Raw genomic sequence first — 18120 nt, forward strand, 5'->3', positions numbered from 1 at the left:
ATGCCTCATTTCATCCTAATCTATGGAATTTTGATTGAATTCGTCAGCTCTAATTGAAAAATACTGCACTTTAATGTCCGCATTGCAGTTTGAGAACGAGAGTGGTTTTAATGAGACAGTGCCCCCTGACCCGGGAATATTTGAGACTTTTATTCGGAATTTAAAGCCAGAAGATTGCTCCACTGAGCGCCGCGTTTCCTCTCCTGTATCCTCGTCCATCTATCTCCAGACGCGATTTCAGAAAAGCACTTGGGGATAAATGCGCCCCCGACCTTCGCGCCCCTTCCCCGGGATCAGAGCGGGCGCGGGCTCTGGGCGGTGCAGTGGCGGGGGGCGCTCAGAGGAGAGGTCTGCCCCCTCCCCGGGGCCCAGATGCCCCGCCCCCCTGCCGTTTGGCCCTCGGGCCCCAGCGCGGGCCACGGCTTCCGCTTTCCGGGATCAAACCTAGGCGTCCCCCCCGGAGGAGGAGGCCCAGCTGCCGGCGACCCGCGCGCCCAGTAATGGGGCCGGCCTCCGACGCGCTTTATATGCAAATGGGGAGGCGAAGCCATCCCTGAGAAATTAGCTACTTGCTGAAGCATATTTACTAGATTGAAATGAGTTAAAGAGAAACATTTTAAGTCGTGCAAACGAGATAATTGGGCCACATTAAAACTGGAGAGGCTTGCTCCTTTCAAAAAAAAAAAGGAACCTATGGGGGGGCGGTAAAAGCGTGCCTCCCCCCACCTGAAACGAGGAAACGATGCCCCGGCTGCTCAGAGACTCGAAGGCCGGGAGCGTGCGGGACCCTCCCCGCGGAGACCTGGGCGCGGCGCGGCTGGGGCAGGACTGGGGCAGATGCGCCCTCCCGCTCCGCGGGGCCGATCCCGACCGTGACCCGGAGGGGGCGCCCTGGAGCTAGGGTCCTGTCGCGCGAGCTGAGCCGATGGGGCGGAGAGGCGGGGTCAGCCCTTGGTCCTCCTCCCGCTGCTCGCGTCCCGCCCCCCAGCCTCCTGCACTCCCCAGTGCCCCGCGGTGTTCAAACCTCCGACGGTGGGGTCGGGATGGGGGCCCTGGGGAGACAGAGTTTGGGGAGAAGCAAGAGGCCAAAGGGCGCGGGTTGCCAGCCCCCTCCCCCAAAAAGGAATGTATTTGAGGTTTGTTTAGCACATAATTTAAAATAAAATACTAATCTAAAATGACATAGAAGTCATCTCCTTGGAAACGCAGCGCCTTGCGCCCCTCTAGTGCTGAACTTGGGGATGAGAGCCACCACAGAGGAACGCTCCCAGGGCCGGGGACAGTCTCTGCGCCTCTGTCTCCATTTGTGCAAAGGGGATGTCGCTGCGCCGACCGGGGGCGGCGCTTTGGGACCGCCCTCTTCCCGCGGAGGCGTCGTGTGTTCTCAAATACTGTAGTGCATCCTGACCCACCGGTGGCCTGTGGTTTGTTTTGAAATGCTCGAGAGTCTGGTGATCAGAGGCTGCTCTCAAATGGATATTCTCACTCCGAGCGCACAGGCTTGCGCCCCTGGCACCCGGCAGTCTGCAGCGCCCCGGGGCTGGCGGGAGCGCTGGGTAGTTAGCTGCCCTCCCGAGCATCCGCTGTGGGCCAGGCGCCCTGCCATGGGGTGCTGCGTGGTCTGTCTCAGCTCCTGCGACAACCCGTGACGTTGGCGCTGTAGTAATGATCCATGTTTTAGGGACCCAGTCAGGCCTCCGGCAAGAAAGAGCCGGGATTCCCGCCCACTACGCAGATGGAACAGCAGAGGCCAAGGTGAGCTGGGCGGTGTTCCCAGGCCCCTCGGGCCCAGAGTCAAAGGGTTTCTTATCCTTCTGCTCCCAGGCCCTGCTCAGGATGAGTCAGAGCCAGGAGAACCTTGCATGGCTTTTGAAGAGAGCCGAGGTGGGTTTTCTATTCTCACGTCCAAAATTTGATCCTATTTCTTAACACGGTGTGCAATCACAGAGGTGTGATTCCCGCCCTTCCCGCCCGCCCCCGTCTGTGACAAAGGCTTCTCTTGTGGCCTAGACGTTCATAATGAAAAGAAATTGGGAATCTTTTTCTTGTGCAATTGTAGGCATGAAAAAAGGTAGACGTCTCGGCCCTTCTAGTCCCGGGAGAAGCAGGGGAGCCGCGCAGGGGTCTGCTCCCTGGGACTGGGAAGCCCTAGCAGGCCGTAAAGCAGATGCCGTTACCCACATGGCCCATAGGGGGCGCTCTGCACACCCACGGTGTTTTTCAGGCTAATAGTTTTGAAATCACGAATCCTCAAATAAAACTGTTTCCTGCCATTCCCTCATTAATCTATTAAAATACATAATACATATTTGTCTCGGTTACAGATATGAAATAACCTTGTTTGATTGTTAAAATAAAAAAGTGCCGTGTAAAATTTGGCTTGCAGAATAAATTATTCCGTTCATTACCTTTTAAAGTATAAATTTCCAAAATAGCTTACAATATCCTGAATGAACCGAATTTGAAAGTTCTCTGGGTTAGAATGAAGTTGAACTTTAAGAGGTCTCTCGTGTCTTAAGTTTTCCCGGGTTTTCTTGTTTTGTATTGTCTGCAATTTAAGTGGATCTGAGAGAAACTTGAGAACAGGGAAATTATAATAACCGAGAGATAAGCTAGGAATGTCATAGCAACAAGTAGATTCTAAAATACTCATCTTCTCTAAATAAATAAATAAATAAATAAATAAATAAATAAATAAATAAATAAAAGGAGGGAACTGGTGAGATGGGGGGAGTCCCTGAACTCAGTGAATCCATCAGATTGGTCACGTGATGCCAAATCACCCTCATTTCCTGAGCCTTTATGACCAATTTATGTTCTTTCTGAAGCTTCGTGTTGGTTACTGTCACAGACTTCGGGGAACAGAAGGTTTGTCCCGGTGGAGACAAGCAGGACTGCTTCTGGCTTCGGTGGTTTCCCAGCAGACACTAGTTGTCCTCACGTGCCCAGGAGAAGGAGAGCTGGGGGCAGACTGTCTGGATGAGGCCCATTCACCAGCCCTCGGGTCCGTCCCTGTCCTCCAGGGCCGCTCTGCTGTAGCCTGGTCTGAACAGGCAGCCATGGAAGCCCCCAGAAGCAGCCCCTGCCCCCAGTCCCTCTTCTGGTGTCAATGGCAATGTCCCCTGTGGGTAGCAATCACCTCAGCATGACCCACCTCAGTCAACAGGGGTGAAGGAGCTACAGGAAGACCTTCCCCTTGTGGGGGTGTTTTATCATCATCCTGCAGAATAAATACTGGAGTGCAGGATACGAACTCCCTCTCTGTAACTCTCTGCTCACCAGTGAAAAAAAAAAGAAAGAAAAACAGTCTCTCAACAAACACACACACAAGGGCAACATGCCTCATGCAAAATGTTTCCATTCCCTGCAAAACCCAGAAGTGTCCCCTAGGGAGGTGTGGGGACAGCATTCTGAAGTTTTCTGGATTTTTCTCAGTGCGGTCAAAGGAATCCTGTCTCCTCATCCCCTCATCTTCCAGTGTGATCTACACTCGCCCTGGCACATTGGTCCCTGTATGAAGATACTTCCTGGTGTCACAGTCCACTCCCTATCTTTGCTCTCAGTTCCTTCTTTCCCCAAAGTTTGGGGACTCCAGGTTGTACCCATAAAGGAGACATAATGGTTGGCAGCAAAGTCACACAAATGGCAAAGGGAGGAATTCCACGGTTCTTCTGTTTCGAAGGCCTAGGAGGTCACTATTTCCAATTATTTCTGTGATCACCACCAAGGAGGAGCTGTATATTCAGGGGACCTGAGGCAGCGGGGACAATTAAGAGCCCTAAAAACAAGGATCCCTCCTTCCTGAAGCATTCCAACCTCCTCAGGCAGCGGCAGGGGTCATAAGGACAGTGCATGGGGATGATTTAACTAGGGAACAGTTCTAGAGTGTCCCCGCCTGGCAAATAGAGATGCCCACCTACGTTTCATTTCTCAAACCTGGTTAGAGGAAACTAGCTCAACCCCTTGTGAGCCCCGGACCTGCACTCCACTCTTACTCAGGTCAATGAGCAAAGGAGCATGGGATAGGAGAGTGTTCAAAGAGTTCTAAGGGGGAGGGGAGTTGAGTCCTGTGGCCAGCCTCTACTGACTGCCCTTCTCATTGGCTCTGATTCTCCACGGTGGCTTTCAAGCCCCTCAAACAAGAGTCAAAGATCTACACTGGGATTTTCCTCCAACGTGGAATGGGCCCACCCCAGTGGATTCTTCTTTTCCCAGGTTCTGTAAGTTGGATGCTGTAAGTGGTCTCCTGTTGGCCTTTTTAGAGGGGGTTGGCATCTATTGTTATCTTCATTTAATTGTTGACTAATAGAATGGCTCTCTCCCCACCCCATCAGCACACACTCCCTTCTGTCCTCTCTTTGGGAAACTCCATCATTGAAGCCAAGCCTCCCTGAGCAGCTTTCTCTAATCGTCACCGCTGTCCTTTGGGGAAACCTCCACGGAGCTACGTTGGTCAGTTACATACTGACCCTTGAGTTTTCCAGATGAACTTACTACTACGTGAAATTCTTACAATGACCCCCTCCCCCTCCTGCCCCCCGGGAATTCACGGGAGGGATTTGTGAGGAGTGACAGAAGGCATTCCGGTTCTCCCTCCCTTCAACCAACATTTCCCCCTCTGTCTACGCCCAGTGCCCTGCCCCTGTCTTGAGACACACTTTCTGGGTCACGGTTTCTTGTAGGAGGGAGCAGTCATCGGAGGGAATAGGAGAAAGGAGTTCTGTCAAGGAGCAGTCGCTACTCTTTTTTTTTTTTCCGGTCCCTGCAGAAGTTAAAGCCGGAGCGGGGCCCCTGGTGTGTGTGGCTGTTGATCCAAACGCTCTCCTGCTCCCTCCAGTGTGGCTCCTAAAGGGTTAAAGGGATGAACTCGAGGTAAACCTCGTCCTCTTTCGAAGAGAACACCTCTGCAGGGGGTCGGGGCTTTGAGGGGCGGCAGCTGGGGCCCCGGTTTGGGAGGGCCCAGGAGTCCCGAGAGGCTCCAGTCCGAGTCCCCTGCTGGGCTCTCCCCCGGCGCGTCACCTCCCGAGGGTCGAAAGCTCACAGGGCGCACAGCTGAGCCTCGGCCATCGGTCGCTGGCCCGACGCTTCCTCCTTCAGCATCCACTGGACGCTGGCTGTGTCCGGCCCAGGACCATCACGACGTGTCCGCCGCCTTCCAGGATAAGGCGGGCGGGATGGGACGCAGGGACGGTATTGGACCCCGGCGTCCCGGGAAGGCTGCCCGTATGGAGGTCCCCAAGGCCCCCAGTTCAGGCTGACGCACCCCCTCACCCCTCCGTGCCCTCTGCCCGCCTCCCGGTCTGCCGTTTACACGGTCCGGGGATTAACATCTCTGTGAAGTCCCGCAAACAATGCCCGCTGTGCCGGGAGATGAAAGTCGGGCGCCGGGTGGCTGGGCGCGTTTGAAGTCCCCGAAAGGTGGGGCCGCGGTAAATCCGAGGGGGCAGATGGGAGGAGATAAAGCCAGGTGAGAAGCGCCCGCGGGCCTGCGCCTCCCTGCCCAGCACCCCAGGGCCTGGGGTTCGCGGACGCGCGCGGCCTCCCGGATCCCCGGCCCCAGCCAGCCCGGGCGGGACGCAAGTGGACGCCTTTCCCACGGCACCAGGGGCCGGTGCCCTCTCTGCCCCTCCTCGCCCGCGTTCCAGGCCTCCGCCTGATGTTCCCGCTTCCCAGGCTGGGAGCCCCGGGGCGGGCGTACGGCTCAGTCATCGCTGAGGATCCCCCTTTGCCAGGCTGGGTGCTCCCAGGAGACGCGCGGTGAGCAAGATGGCACCGGGCGATCCAATACCCCCAGTGGTCAAGAACTCCCCAACTCCACCCCTCGGGCTATTCCGAAAAGGCACTAGAACCCCCGCCTGCGCCCTCGGACGTCTAGGCCCTCAGCTCTAAAACCGAGCCCGGCGCGGGGTGCGGAGGTACCCCGGCTCCACGCGCTCGCAGCAGACGCCTGCGTGCGCCATTCGCGCGTCCACGCCCGCAATCCCGGGGGCTCCCGGACGGTGCAGGACCCCTCCACCCCGGCCCCCAAATATCACGGGGGCTCGGCTCCCGGGCCACACGGCCTTGGCTCCGCCTGCTCCTCGGCGCTCCCTGGGGAGCGCGGCACAGGTGTGAAGGGTCGCGTTCCCGGCCTCAGGCCTGCGGGGAACATTTTCCAGCTCCCCTTGGGAAATGCAAAAAAAAAAAAAAAAAAGTCTCCTCCCCTTCACGTTTCTGGTTTGCGGTTTTGTTTCTGCTACTTTGAGGGTGGGGGACAAAAGAGTAAAACTTTCTCCATAAGAATGTCGCGGCGCGCAGAGTCCCGCAAAGTGTTTCTTCTTCAGGGCGCTTTAGAAAAACCCCCTGTCCTGCTTTCTGCATGGTCAAGGAGCAGAATAATGAAACCAAAGACTTTTATTTTATAAACCACTTGATCTTTGCTTGGGAAACTCTATTAATTGAATGGGTTTGCCTTTTTTGCCAGTCTCCTTTATCATTATTTATGGGCTTTAAATTGTTTAAAGTTCCCTTGACGTTCAATTTACAAGTTTGGGGACTTTTTTTGTTCTGCCTTTTGTCCTGGAGAAAGACATCGTGTTGGAAGTGCTTTGAAAAGCCAAACGTGAGAGGTTGGCAATGAAAGGGAAGCGGGCGAGATCCCTTTTAATTCCGTCCTGTTGGTGAATGGTCTTTTACATAATTGCAGGAGCGATTTCAAAGCCAGCCAAGGGCTGACTTCACTTAGAACCACATGGAGTCTATTTTGGGCTTTCAGTTTAAAAAAAAAAAAAAGCTGAATAAAATAGTTTAAAAAGATGAGGTTTCAATGCTTTCTGCTACTTGCAAATTGGTGTGTCTGATGGGGAATTTTACACAAGCATCCCTTTGTAAAAGCATCTTGGGCTCGGGAGGGACTGAGCTGGGTTAGCTGAGTGTGAATCCCAATTGCCCTTCCATAAATAAAACCCATCCCAAGCTATTTCCCAACTATTGCTAGGAGCAAGAGCTGCGGCAATGACCGAATGATCGGGCCACTCAAAGTCTCTATAAATAAAAACAACACGGTTGCCCGAGAAACCAGCCCGTTGCCTGGGACAGGGTGGCAGGCGGGAGCGCCCCGCCTGCTAGGCCCACGGATTTCTCTGCACCCACAGAGACCCGGAGCTACCAGGCTGCCCCGTATCCACAGCCACGCGCGACCCGGTCCCTGGCGGCAGCATGGGAGCGCGAGGCTCCCGGTGGACTCCGCGGGCCAGCGCAAGTTTGCTGTATGAATATTCATTTGCTTGTGCATTTAGCATTTTACACTCAGTCCCCATACACCTGCAAGCAAACGCTGACTGGGACAGCCCCGAAGCGTGGGGACAACTTAATTAGCATCACTTACACTGACATCAGAGGTAAATGGTTTAATGCTATCCTGACACCAGCTTGGCACCAGCCGAGGAAAGTGCCCAGGGACTGGGCCAACTTCATCCCGGTGGGAGGTTTCCTGGGGACAAAAGTTTGCAGAAGTTAACTGGAGTTGGAAGACCAGATCTCCCTTCTTAGGCGTCCTTCCTTTCTCCTCATCAGAGGGAGGGGAGGCGGGTAAAGCAGAGTTGCAAAGCTCTGTGCCTGGTGGTTTTCCCGCACAGCCTGGGCCAAGCTGAGTCACCCAGGGCCCTGCAGTTGGAGGCAGTTCCCAGCTAAGCAGGTGGGAATCCAAAGGATGGCTAAGCCAGGTACCTGTCGCTCACTGCCCATAAATCTCTCCAAGAAGCCGAGGAAAAACTCCAAAGGCTTTTATTATCCGCAGTCCCCACGCTCTGAACGCTTTGCAGGTAGCTGAGGTGCCCGAAATGAATCTTGTTAATCACGGCGAGACACAAGGATCCTTTTATGATGTGAACAGTCGTTTTCTAAGCAGTTAAGCATTAGATGAGAAAATATTACTGCGTTGCATTCGAGAAAAAGCACACTAGTAAATAAAATTCATATTGATGAGAATCCTCTGAACTCACTAATAAAAGAAGATTAGTATTATAACCCCTGCAGTCAATACTTTGCACAGCAATTTATGGATGCAAATAATATGCCATCAAATTATTTCAAGTGTAGCTATAATTCAACGGACCTAAATCTTCTTGCTGAACTTTAAATGTGGAATTATCACCAAAATAATCAAAGGAATCTCTGTGTCTTGGAGGGTAATCAGGCGACAGAAGTCCCTAGAACAACATTTTTATGGTGAAATAGCAAAGTGGATGGCAAACCTGCCTGGGTAAAATGAGTAACAGCTTCCGCAGGCATGCCAGTGTCAAACAGCAAGGCACCCGGCAGGAGCAGCGCAAATCATGCACGGAGTCGACGCTTTCTCTTAGTATTCAAAAAAACAAGGTAACTATGCCCGGGACGGTGTGCCTGTAACTATTTCATAATAAGAGGGAGTATTTATTATGCTCATAAAGAAATCAGCCTTTTGCCCTGGGCTTCGATTTTTTTTTCTTCTCCTTTTCCTCTTTTGTAGGAGTGGAGAAAGAAGAACAGAGCTTAGAGACCCCACAGACACCTCCTTCCCCGTGGACCCCAACGGGAATTCATTTCCTCTCACACCGCCTAAGCCACCTCGGGGTCTGGGCGTGAAGGGAGCGGAGGCAATACAGGCAGCGTGCTAATGAATTCCTTTCAAACCGCCTGCTGCTGGAGCCATCTATTACCGCGGCCTGGAGTGGGGAAACGCGCTCGAGACGTCTTTGTCCGGGTGGTGGTGGGGCGGGGGAAAGAGGCGAGCAGGAGGCGGAGGGCGGCTGGCGGCGGGGCCAGTGAGTTTTCTCAGCACTCCGGGGCGCCCAGGATGCACCCTCCCCTTTCTCCTCCAGGGTCCGTTGGGTGGGCAGTGGGTCCGCGGCCAGTCTCCTGGCTGAAGAGGTGGTCCGGAATTAAGACGTTCCCCCGGGGGGCCTTGGAGTTAGAGCGCAAGAAAGAGGAAGAGCGAGAAAGAAGAGCTTCAAAGAATCGGGTCGATAAATTCATAAAGATCGATTTATCTTTATCTCCCAATTAAATGCGCTTGTAAGTGATACATAACACACGTCCAACACGGGCCAACTCCCCAACCACTAGCTCCGCGGCGTGAGCTGATTTTTAATGACCGATGTAACAATGCCCTTCTCTGCTCTCTCCGGAGCCCCGTGCTTGTCGGCTGTTCCGGGCGATCGTCTAGACCTGGGAAGTTGGAGCCGAGGCCCTGGAGGCGCGTGGAAGCCCCGCGCGCGCTGGCGCGCTTAGCACGGTCTGCCCGTGCCAAGAAATGATCCCATTTTTAAAGGGAAGATAAGAGCTCAAAGTTTTTGTCTTTATCATGGAGAAGGGGATAAGAACATTCCTAGGCCCCACCCCCTCCCCGCCAATTCCCTTACTCCCAAATTCTGGGGTTTTACCATTGTCGAGACAGGGGAAACATCTTGAGGGAGTCGGCTCCATCCCGCAGCAGGCAAAGGGGAACCGCGCGCCCTTGAGTCCTCGCGCTGGAAACCGGGCGGCGGCGCCGGGGTGAGCGCTCCCTCCGTTCTCAACGTGCTTAATTAGCGCCTATTTACAAAACGCAGCTTTTATTTGAGCAAACATCATAAAGCTTTCATCAGGATAATCTCACGTTATACAATCTGGAGGCTCAGCAACTCCCCCCTTTCCTCCCCGAGGATGGAGCAGAGAAAGGACTCGCTTTATTATCATAATTATCGTGGCTGTTATTTTGGTGCGCGCAGGCAAAGTGTGTAAATAGGTGCGATGATTAAGGATGTCATGAAAAATGAGAAGGGATCGCTCACGGGAGGGCCCAGCTTGGAATGGGGGAACCAGCAGCCTCTCCGCCCTGCCGGGAGCGCGGAGGGCGCAGCGTACAACCCGGAGGGTTCCCCGCGGTGGGCAGGGGCTGCCAGCTCCCGGCCAGCGCCCTAGGGGAGGATCTGGAGGGTCAGGACCCTGCCCCCAACTCTGGGAACCTTGCCCGGACCCCTGGAGCAGCCGCAGCACCCAGCGCTAGGGTGAGCCGAGGGCAGGTTTGTTCCAATGCACATGTACAAGAAATGGAAAGCCCTCGGCCCAGCCGCGGCGCGCCCTAGCCCCGGAAGCTGCTCTTGGAGGCGCCCTCGACGAGGCTGCGGGCCTCGGGGTTCGAGCCTGGGAGCTGCCAACCGGGCCTTTCAAGTTTGCGCGGCGCGGGCGGGTAGCACCGGCTCTGGCTCTCCTGCCCGCGCGCTCCGCCGGTGGCGCCCGCTGCCCGCCGGCAGCCAGCCCCGGTGGAAGGGCGGAGCCCCGCTTTCGCCCCGCCCAGTCCTGGCGCAGCCAATAGGCAGCGGCGCCCGGCCCCACGTGAGGCGAGCCCGGCCGGGCAGCAGGCAAAATGTGAATGAGAAAGAGGAGCGCGATTTAAAGGTGCTGGCGGCGCCCGCCGAAGACAAGTGCGCCAGCTTCGCGCGCTCCCCAGCGGCCCGCGGGAGGCTACGGACTGCAGGACGGACAGACGGAAGCACAGACAGCTGGGATCCGGGGCAGAGGGCCGCGGACGCGACGCGCGCGGGCTCCGACGGGCAAGCGGAGAGCAGCGGCTCCAGCGAGCCCGCGGGGCCCGGGCGCCCTCTCCACTCCCGGGTGCACGGCCTCACCCCGCTCAGCGTCCGCACCCGCACCCGCCCGGCATGCAGCGGGCCCAGGACTGAGGGGCGGCGGCGTCTGCTCTCGGGGACCCGCTCGGCCCCTACCCGGCGCACCCAGCTGTACTCCCGGCTCCCGGCGGGCTTCCTGGCGGCGGCGCAGCGCGGGGACTTTTCGCCTCTCGCTGGCCTCTCCCGAGCGCGTCTATGAGCGCAGCGTTCCCGCCGTCGCTGATGATGATGCAGCGCCCGCTGGGGAGTAGTACCGCCTTCAGCATAGACTCGCTGATCGGCAGCCCGCCGCAGCCCAGCCCCGGCCATTTCGTCTACACCGGCTACCCCATGTTCATGCCCTACCGGCCGGTGGTGCTGCCGCCGCCGCCGCCGCCACCGCCCGCGCTGCCCCAGGCCGCGCTGCAGCCCGCGCTTCCGCCCGCGCACCCTCACCACCAGATCCCCAGCCTGCCCACCGGCTTCTGTTCCAGCTTGGCGCAGGGCATGGCGCTCACCTCCACGCTCATGGCCACGCTGCCCGGCGGCTTCTCCGCGTCTCCCCAGCACCAGGAGGCGGCGGCCGCCCGCAAGTTCGCGCCGCAGCCGCTGCCGGGCGGCGGCAACTTCGACAAGGCGGAGGCGCTGCAAGCCGACGCTGAGGATGGCAAAGGCTTCTTGGCCAAGGAGGGCTCGCTGCTCGCCTTCTCCGCGGCCGAGGCGGTGCAGGCGTCGCTCGGTGAGTCGGCGGCGCGCGCCACCCGGGCGGGAGGGAGGGAGGAGGCGGGGACGAGCCAGCTCCGGGTTCCCGCCGGGGCCGAGGGGGCGAGGCCGAGCCCAAGCCCAAGCTCCCCCCGCCTGGGGAGCTGGGGGACGCGGCCGAGCTGCGCCGCGGGGCCTCCGGGGAGCATTTAGAGCCACGCAACAAGCACGGTCTCTGGGTGTGAGGGGTGGCAGTTAGCGCCCCCAGCCAGCTGCCACTCAGGGTGGCAAATCTGGCCGCGAGTTGGACCGAGTCTACCCCCCACCCAGCCCCGCGCCGTGACCTGGGGGCCCGGGTAGGTGTGAGCCTTAAGGGGAGGCGGGTTGAGATGTGCGTCTCAGTCGTGCATGTGCCCAGGGGCGCCCAGACCTCTGAAGCCCCTTCACTGGGCTTGCTGCTTGCCTTCGAGAATCGGATTCCTGGGAGGCTGCGCGACTGCGTGTGTGTGTGTTGGGGTGTCTGGTGGCAACTTCTCCTAAGGCTATGAAACTTCCCTTGGATCAACATAATCTGTCTCAAAAAAAGACACGGTCTGGGATCTGCCCCTCCCTCCCCCTCACTCTGGCTGTGATGAAACGGAGGCTTACTAAATTTTCACTGGGGAAGGGGGGGAGTGGGCAAGATGGATCGTGAACTCCACTTCAGTCCTCACCCAGCCCCTGCCCCCGGGACAAAGAAGGGCGCACTCCTGGGCCTCCTGCCTCCTGTTACTTCTGCTTTAGGCTGCAGGAGGCTGGGAGGGTGCAGGGGAGGCCTGGCCGCCACTTGAGTGATGGTTCTGGGCAAAGGGCCGTCGCCTGTACTGTTTCCTCCTCTCTTTTGAGCTTTCTCACGCTCCCCCTTCTCTACCCCTCAAAGGCCAGGAAATCACAATGTGTTAATGTCATAGAAAGACAATCCCCTAAGAAGGGAAAATGCCCAAGTGACGGTGGGAAGGGGAGAGGAAGGCCAGTGTGCGAAATGTAATAAAACGCCGTTTGGTTTTGCTTGCAGCCGGGGCTGTCAGAGGGCAAGGGAAAGACGAGTCAAAGGTGGAAGACGACCCGAAGGGCAAGGAGGAGAGTTTCTCGCTGGAGAGCGATCTGGACTACAGCTCGGATGACAATCTGACGGGCCAGGCGGCTCACAAGGAGGAAGACCCCGGCCATGCGCTGGAAGAGACCCCGCCGAGCGGCGGCGCCGCGGGCAGCACCACGTCCACGGGCAAGAACCGGCGGCGGCGGACTGCCTTCACCAGCGAGCAGCTGCTGGAGCTGGAGAAGGAGTTCCACTGCAAAAAGTACCTCTCGCTGACCGAGCGCTCGCAGATCGCCCACGCCCTCAAACTCAGCGAGGTCCAGGTGAAAATCTGGTTCCAGAACCGCCGGGCCAAGTGGAAACGGGTGAAGGCCGGCAATGCCAATTCCAAGACAGGGGAGCCCTCTCGGAACCCCAAGATCGTCGTCCCCATCCCCGTCCATGTCAGCAGGTTTGCTATCAGAAGTCAGCATCAGCAGCTGGAACAGGCCAGGCCCTGAGGGCCCAAGGAGGGCCAGGGCCTGGCCCACCGTGGAGAAGCCGCAGGGCTGGAGGGAACCCATGGTGGACCTCCCCCATGTTTGAAGCCAAACTCAGTCACCCCCCCAACTTTGGACATCCCAAGCAAATTGAGAGTATATTCTTGAAACAGGCTTAAAAGACTGCTTTCGAAGGGGTTCCAGCTACACCTGAAGACACACTAAATATTTATTATACTATCCTACTTTGTACATAGATATCTATATAGACTGGATCGCAGCTGCAGTATTTTGAAAGTTATAGGACCAAACTACCCAGTAATGTTCTCCACTCATATTCCAGAAGAAAACAAAACCTCTGCTGTAAATCTGCCACGCATACCAGCCACCTTTCCATACTTTTCCAAAGGTAACATGACATCGCCACACCCACTGGGGTTTAAACTTATTTTGCTTTCTATTCTGGCTTTTTTAGTTGACTGAAAAGCAGGCATTTGGGGGCAGCCTGGAAATTTGCTTTGCTTTGGCTTTCCCTGGCCTCTTTCCTGGGGTTGCAGACCCTATCTGAGCCATGTCTGAAGCACGTCTCCGTTGTGTTTAATTTATTTCAATGTAGCTTATTTTCTTATAAGTTATGACATTTAAACAATCTCAGTCTTGTGAATAATAAAAAAGGAGAGAGAGAGAGAAAGAGAAAAAAAAAAAAAAGAGCAATCCTGGGTCTCATACGTGTGTCCAGACTGGGCTGTTTAAGGGGCTCTATCAGAGTGTGGTCAGGCAGCTGGGTTGAGACCAATACTGGACAAACGTCCCCCGTCCAGGCCTCCCCAGGCTGGCTGGACAGCAGCCAGCCACACTGCCCTTGACTAGGTTTTTCACTGGAGAGCAAGAGCTCCAGTTGGGTTATACATTTAAGAAAACCTAATTTTCACCTTAGAAATCTAACGTCTCCCCCTTTGCGCAACCTAATCGATAGCCAGGAGGCTGGCAAACTTCAGCCACAGGAGGCGCCGGGCGCCCGCAGGCGGGGAAGCGAGTGCGGGTACTGGTGGCTTTGCACAAACTCCTGACACTCTGAATCGACCACAGCCACAGAGGACACGCGTCTCGTTACAAACAGCCCCCAAAAGCGGTGCTCGCTCGCCGAGCAGGGCCGAGCGCCGGTCCATCAGGCTCCGGCGCGTTATCTTCCGACTGTCGAGAAACCCAGCCAGCCGCACGAGGCTCCCCGGCAGCGCTCAGATCGCAGGCGGAAGGGCGCTGGGAGTGCCGGCGGGCCGGGCACCTCCCTCTCCGGGCGGGGTCGGAGGGAGGCGGGACCGGACCACCGCCCCACCCCAAGGGCGCCCGGGTGGTCAGCTGCACAAAGCGGGGAATGGGGCGGGCGGGCGGGCGGGCGGGGGGGGTGGGGGGGACACGCCAGCCCGTTGGGGGCCCGTCCGCGAGGATGCTAGGGAGCTGGGCACCTCCCCGCCTCGGTGGGACTACCAACAGTGCGCGGGAGGGGCGTGCTCCAATCCCCAATCCCACTGCCCCCGACCCCCGGGTCCTGAGCCCCCTAGCCCAGCCCATTCTGCGGGCTCCTTTCCCGACCCCAAAGCGCCCGGCCAGACCCGAGAGGTCAGGCCCACCGGAGGTGGCCTTGGACAGACCAGGGGTGCCCCAGGGGCGTGGAGCGGGCGAGCGAGGGTGAGCGAGCGTGGTGCCAGAGCCCTTTCGGCCATCAAACCAGCAGCCCGAAGAGCGAAGAGAAGCAGGTGGCTTCGCCAACCTCGGGCTTCCGAATGGGGGCCGGGGAGCGGGTTGCGAAGACGCCGCGCTCGGCACCCACAGCAGTTTTCAGCCCAAGAAGGGGAAACGTGTCGCCGTGAGTCAATACTAATATTGACTTCATTTATACGGCTTAGAACCCGTACCTCCCCGCGGCGGAGGCGCATGGGGACCGAGGCCTCCGCCCCAACATCAGGCTCAAGGTGAGGGACGGGCGCGACCGAGTTGCCGTTTCCCGCCGCATTCTCAAGATTCCGAGTGGCGGAAAATGGCCCAGACTTGGGTTTTGAGCACCATAAAATGGAGTCGCCGGCCTCCGAGGGCCTCAGCCGGCTCTGCAGGGCGAGGAGAGCTGCGGGAGCTCCTTGCTGCCCCCACATCCAGCGCCCCGGAGCCAGCGGTGGAGGGTGCATCGGGGCCTCCCCCGGCCCCGGCTCAAGGTCCGCAAGGCCCGGCCGCTCCCCCGGATCCCGCCAGTGGCAGACCGGTGAGCACACTCGGGTCGCCGGTTGGCTTCATCTGCTCGGGGCAGGACCTCACTGGCCACACGTCGCTACCGCGACATTCAAGGCCCACGGAGACGCCGCCTCCACCGCCACCATCCCCACCCCCCACACCTGGGCCAGTCAGTCCCCGGACGGGATATGGGCCCCCGGGCGGAACTGTGACTGGTGGCGCGGAGTCCTGGCCGAGGACATGGGGAGCTGCGGCCTCGCGGGCGGGGGCGCCCCCACCTGGCACCCCAGGTCTGGGGGAGGAACCCTGGGTACGGAGAGCAGGGCCCTCCCCGCAGACCTGGAGTGCCCTCTCCACATAACCTTCCACCATAACAGGTGTGACCCCTCCCCACCCACCCCCTTCGCCAAAAGCCCATGGTAGGGATGCAAGGCACAGAGGGACCCGGAGCCTTGGCTACACAAACCCTTCGGGAAAGTGAACCTCCCCAGGGATGGGGGCCGCCTTCAGGGAGCCCCACCCGGGGCCCAAGCTCCCTGGCCCTCCCGGGGATGTCCTCACCCTGGAGAAGCGCCAGGAGACGGCCAGGGGCTCCCCCAGCCCCGCGGACGCGGGGCCACCGCGGGCCCCCTGCCTTCTGAGGACGCTGCCCCTCTCCTCCCCAACCTCTGAAGGCCAGGTCGCCCCCGAGAGCCCGGCGCTGAGGCCATCGCCCGAGAGACAGGCCGAGGGGAGGAAGATAAACAAGCGGGGCTTGATGGCCGCTGTCATCATGGCCGTCATCATGGCTTTCATTTGGCTGCCTAATGAGTCACATCACAGGCAGAGAGAAAAATTGTCAATCGCCCGGGCCCTAATGAATTTTTTTGCAAATTGTAATCAAGCCAGGCCGTCTCAGCTGGCTGATTAATGAGACCCACGAGGCTCGGCCAGCACCTCTGCTTTTTATTCCATCCCGTCCTCCCTGCACTAAATTAACAGCAACTTGTCTGAGCTTCAAATTAACTCCCAATGATTAATTCTGATGGGGGGGCCTGAAGAATAGCTTGTTCTAATAGGCTCTGGCCTGAGATGCTGTTGGAAATTAATACACTTCCCCTTTGGCTGCCGGCTTTAATCCAAGGTTGGGTTTTGACATCACTATATTTGTTGTTACAATAAATTCCACTTACATCTGCAGATCAAATAATTACGCTTAGGAGCACCGTGGACCTACGCCCCCCCCCAAACCCCCCCGCAGAGTGCGAGGGAGCCTCGGGGCTGCAGGCACCCCACGTCCACCAACCCAGGCAGGGGTCCAAGGGGGGCCGCAGGAACAGCCACCGACCAGGCGACCACCTGCCCTAGCTCCCTGGGGAGCCGGGTGCCCCCCACCCTTTGGAAAACCGAGGGTACTTTGAAAATCCGCAGCCACATTTCCAGGTTCCCGGCGCAGGGTCCCCTTTAGACTGGTCTTGGGCATCAGGCAACCTCCTCCTCCAGCTCCCCGCAGTGGCTGGGGGTACCCTCGGAGCGGCCTGGGCCACCAGCGCTTGGACCTTCCCCAACCCCAATGCAGGTTGGAATTTTCGAGACTAAGTGCATGCTTCTACGCTCAGCTTTCGCCTCCCAGTCTTCAGCGCCCAGGATTATTCTTCCGCAGGGCCTTTTCAGCTAAATGGGATGCGGTGGGGCCCTCTAGGCCGTCTCGAGACTGGGATTGCCTTGCAGGACCATCCCAACTCCGTGGTTGTCTACGCGCCGAGCCGTCCCCACTCGGTGTGGAGATGGCCGAGCACCGGCATTCCAAGACGCCCTCTCTCTCGGGGTCAGCGCCCGCTCCTTCTTGCGATTGTTTGTACGAGCTTAATTGGCTTAATCATTTCAGCACTGTCTGGCAAGCCTCGCACAGGACCTCCGTGGCTGCTGTCTCCGGCTCCTGGCCTGTCCCAAGTGGAACCTCGCGCTGTCCTCCTTGGCAGGGGGTTCTGGGTGCGCAGGAAGCCGGGAGCGACACTCTGGTGGGCCTCAGCCTCTGGTTACCACTTGCTTCTCGCCTTCGGCCCTTCCCAGCTCCCTGTGGCCGTCCCGAGAGGCTGGAGCGCAGGCGTTCGGCGGCCCTGGAGGCAGAGTCGACCTCGGCGCCCTCCCCTCTGGTTTGCGGGAGACTTTCTCCCTCGGAAGGAGGCTCCGGGGAACGCGCCCCTATTTCCGTCCCGGCAGACTCTAGGCCTCTGCTGAGACGCGCACAACACGAGCTGGTGGCCCCTGTCGTGCCGAAGCTTCCCGGACCGCCATGGCGCGGCGGGGCCTCCTTCCCACGAGCTCGGCGCCGGGCCTCTGGGGTAGCCGGGCTGTGGGGTCTAGTGGGGGAGCCACGGTCTGGGGTCTACCACGAGTTGCCCGGGGGAAGGGAGAAAGCATTCATCTTCATTTCGGGCCCTTATGGTGTAAACAGGAGAAATATGATCTTGGTAACCGAACATGAATGCAAATCACAGTCAGAGTAATAAAGCACCTGAAACCCCGACGCACAAAAGCAACACCATATGTATGAAGACAACCTGCATAAATTATAAATTACATAATAAAAATTGATTGCTTATTTGAAGAGTTCGGAAGTAGGAGACCTAAACTGACTTCCGCCCTCCTTGGCTTAGGGGAAAGGTCAGGGAGCCCATTTCCCTCAACCGGCCGCGGACGGGGTAGCTGCGCCCCGGGGCTCCTGCCAGCGCCGCGGACCCGCCTGGCTGCGCCGGTGGCCCGGTGCGCACTTTGCACGCGGCGCGCACGGCCGGCTCCGCGCAGCCAGGAGGAGACAGGCTCACCACCGTGGAAATCCTGCGAGGCCGGGTGCGGCTCAAAGGCCAGTCTGGGCCCCGGGAAGCACCCCCTGACCAAAAGAGGCCGCCGCTTGATCCCAGCCCTTCCGGCCGGCTCGTGGTGCTGCTGCCCCAGACGCCGCTCAGACTTCTACGCAGACCCAAAGGGCGCTCCCAGCGCCTCCCGCCCCACGGAACTAGCTCTGCGGCGAGCAGGGGTGTGGGCG

General features: G+C 58.3%; 1 protein-coding gene across 1 annotated transcript; it reads left to right on the forward strand.

Moving 5' to 3' along the window:
• Positions 1-10823: 10823 nt before the first annotated feature.
• On the forward strand, positions 10824-12887 carry GBX2 (gastrulation brain homeobox 2). Its single transcript, XM_046643075.1, has 2 exons — positions 10824-11346; positions 12364-12887. The coding sequence occupies exons 1-2, from the start codon at positions 10824-10826 to the stop codon at positions 12885-12887; spliced, it is 1047 nt and encodes a 348-aa protein (XP_046499031.1).
• Positions 12888-18120: the final 5233 nt, after the last annotated feature.

The sequence above is a fragment of the Equus quagga genome, chromosome 17 (genome assembly GCF_021613505.1).
Source record: "Equus quagga isolate Etosha38 chromosome 17, UCLA_HA_Equagga_1.0, whole genome shotgun sequence".
NCBI lineage: Eukaryota > Metazoa > Chordata > Mammalia > Perissodactyla > Equidae > Equus > Equus quagga.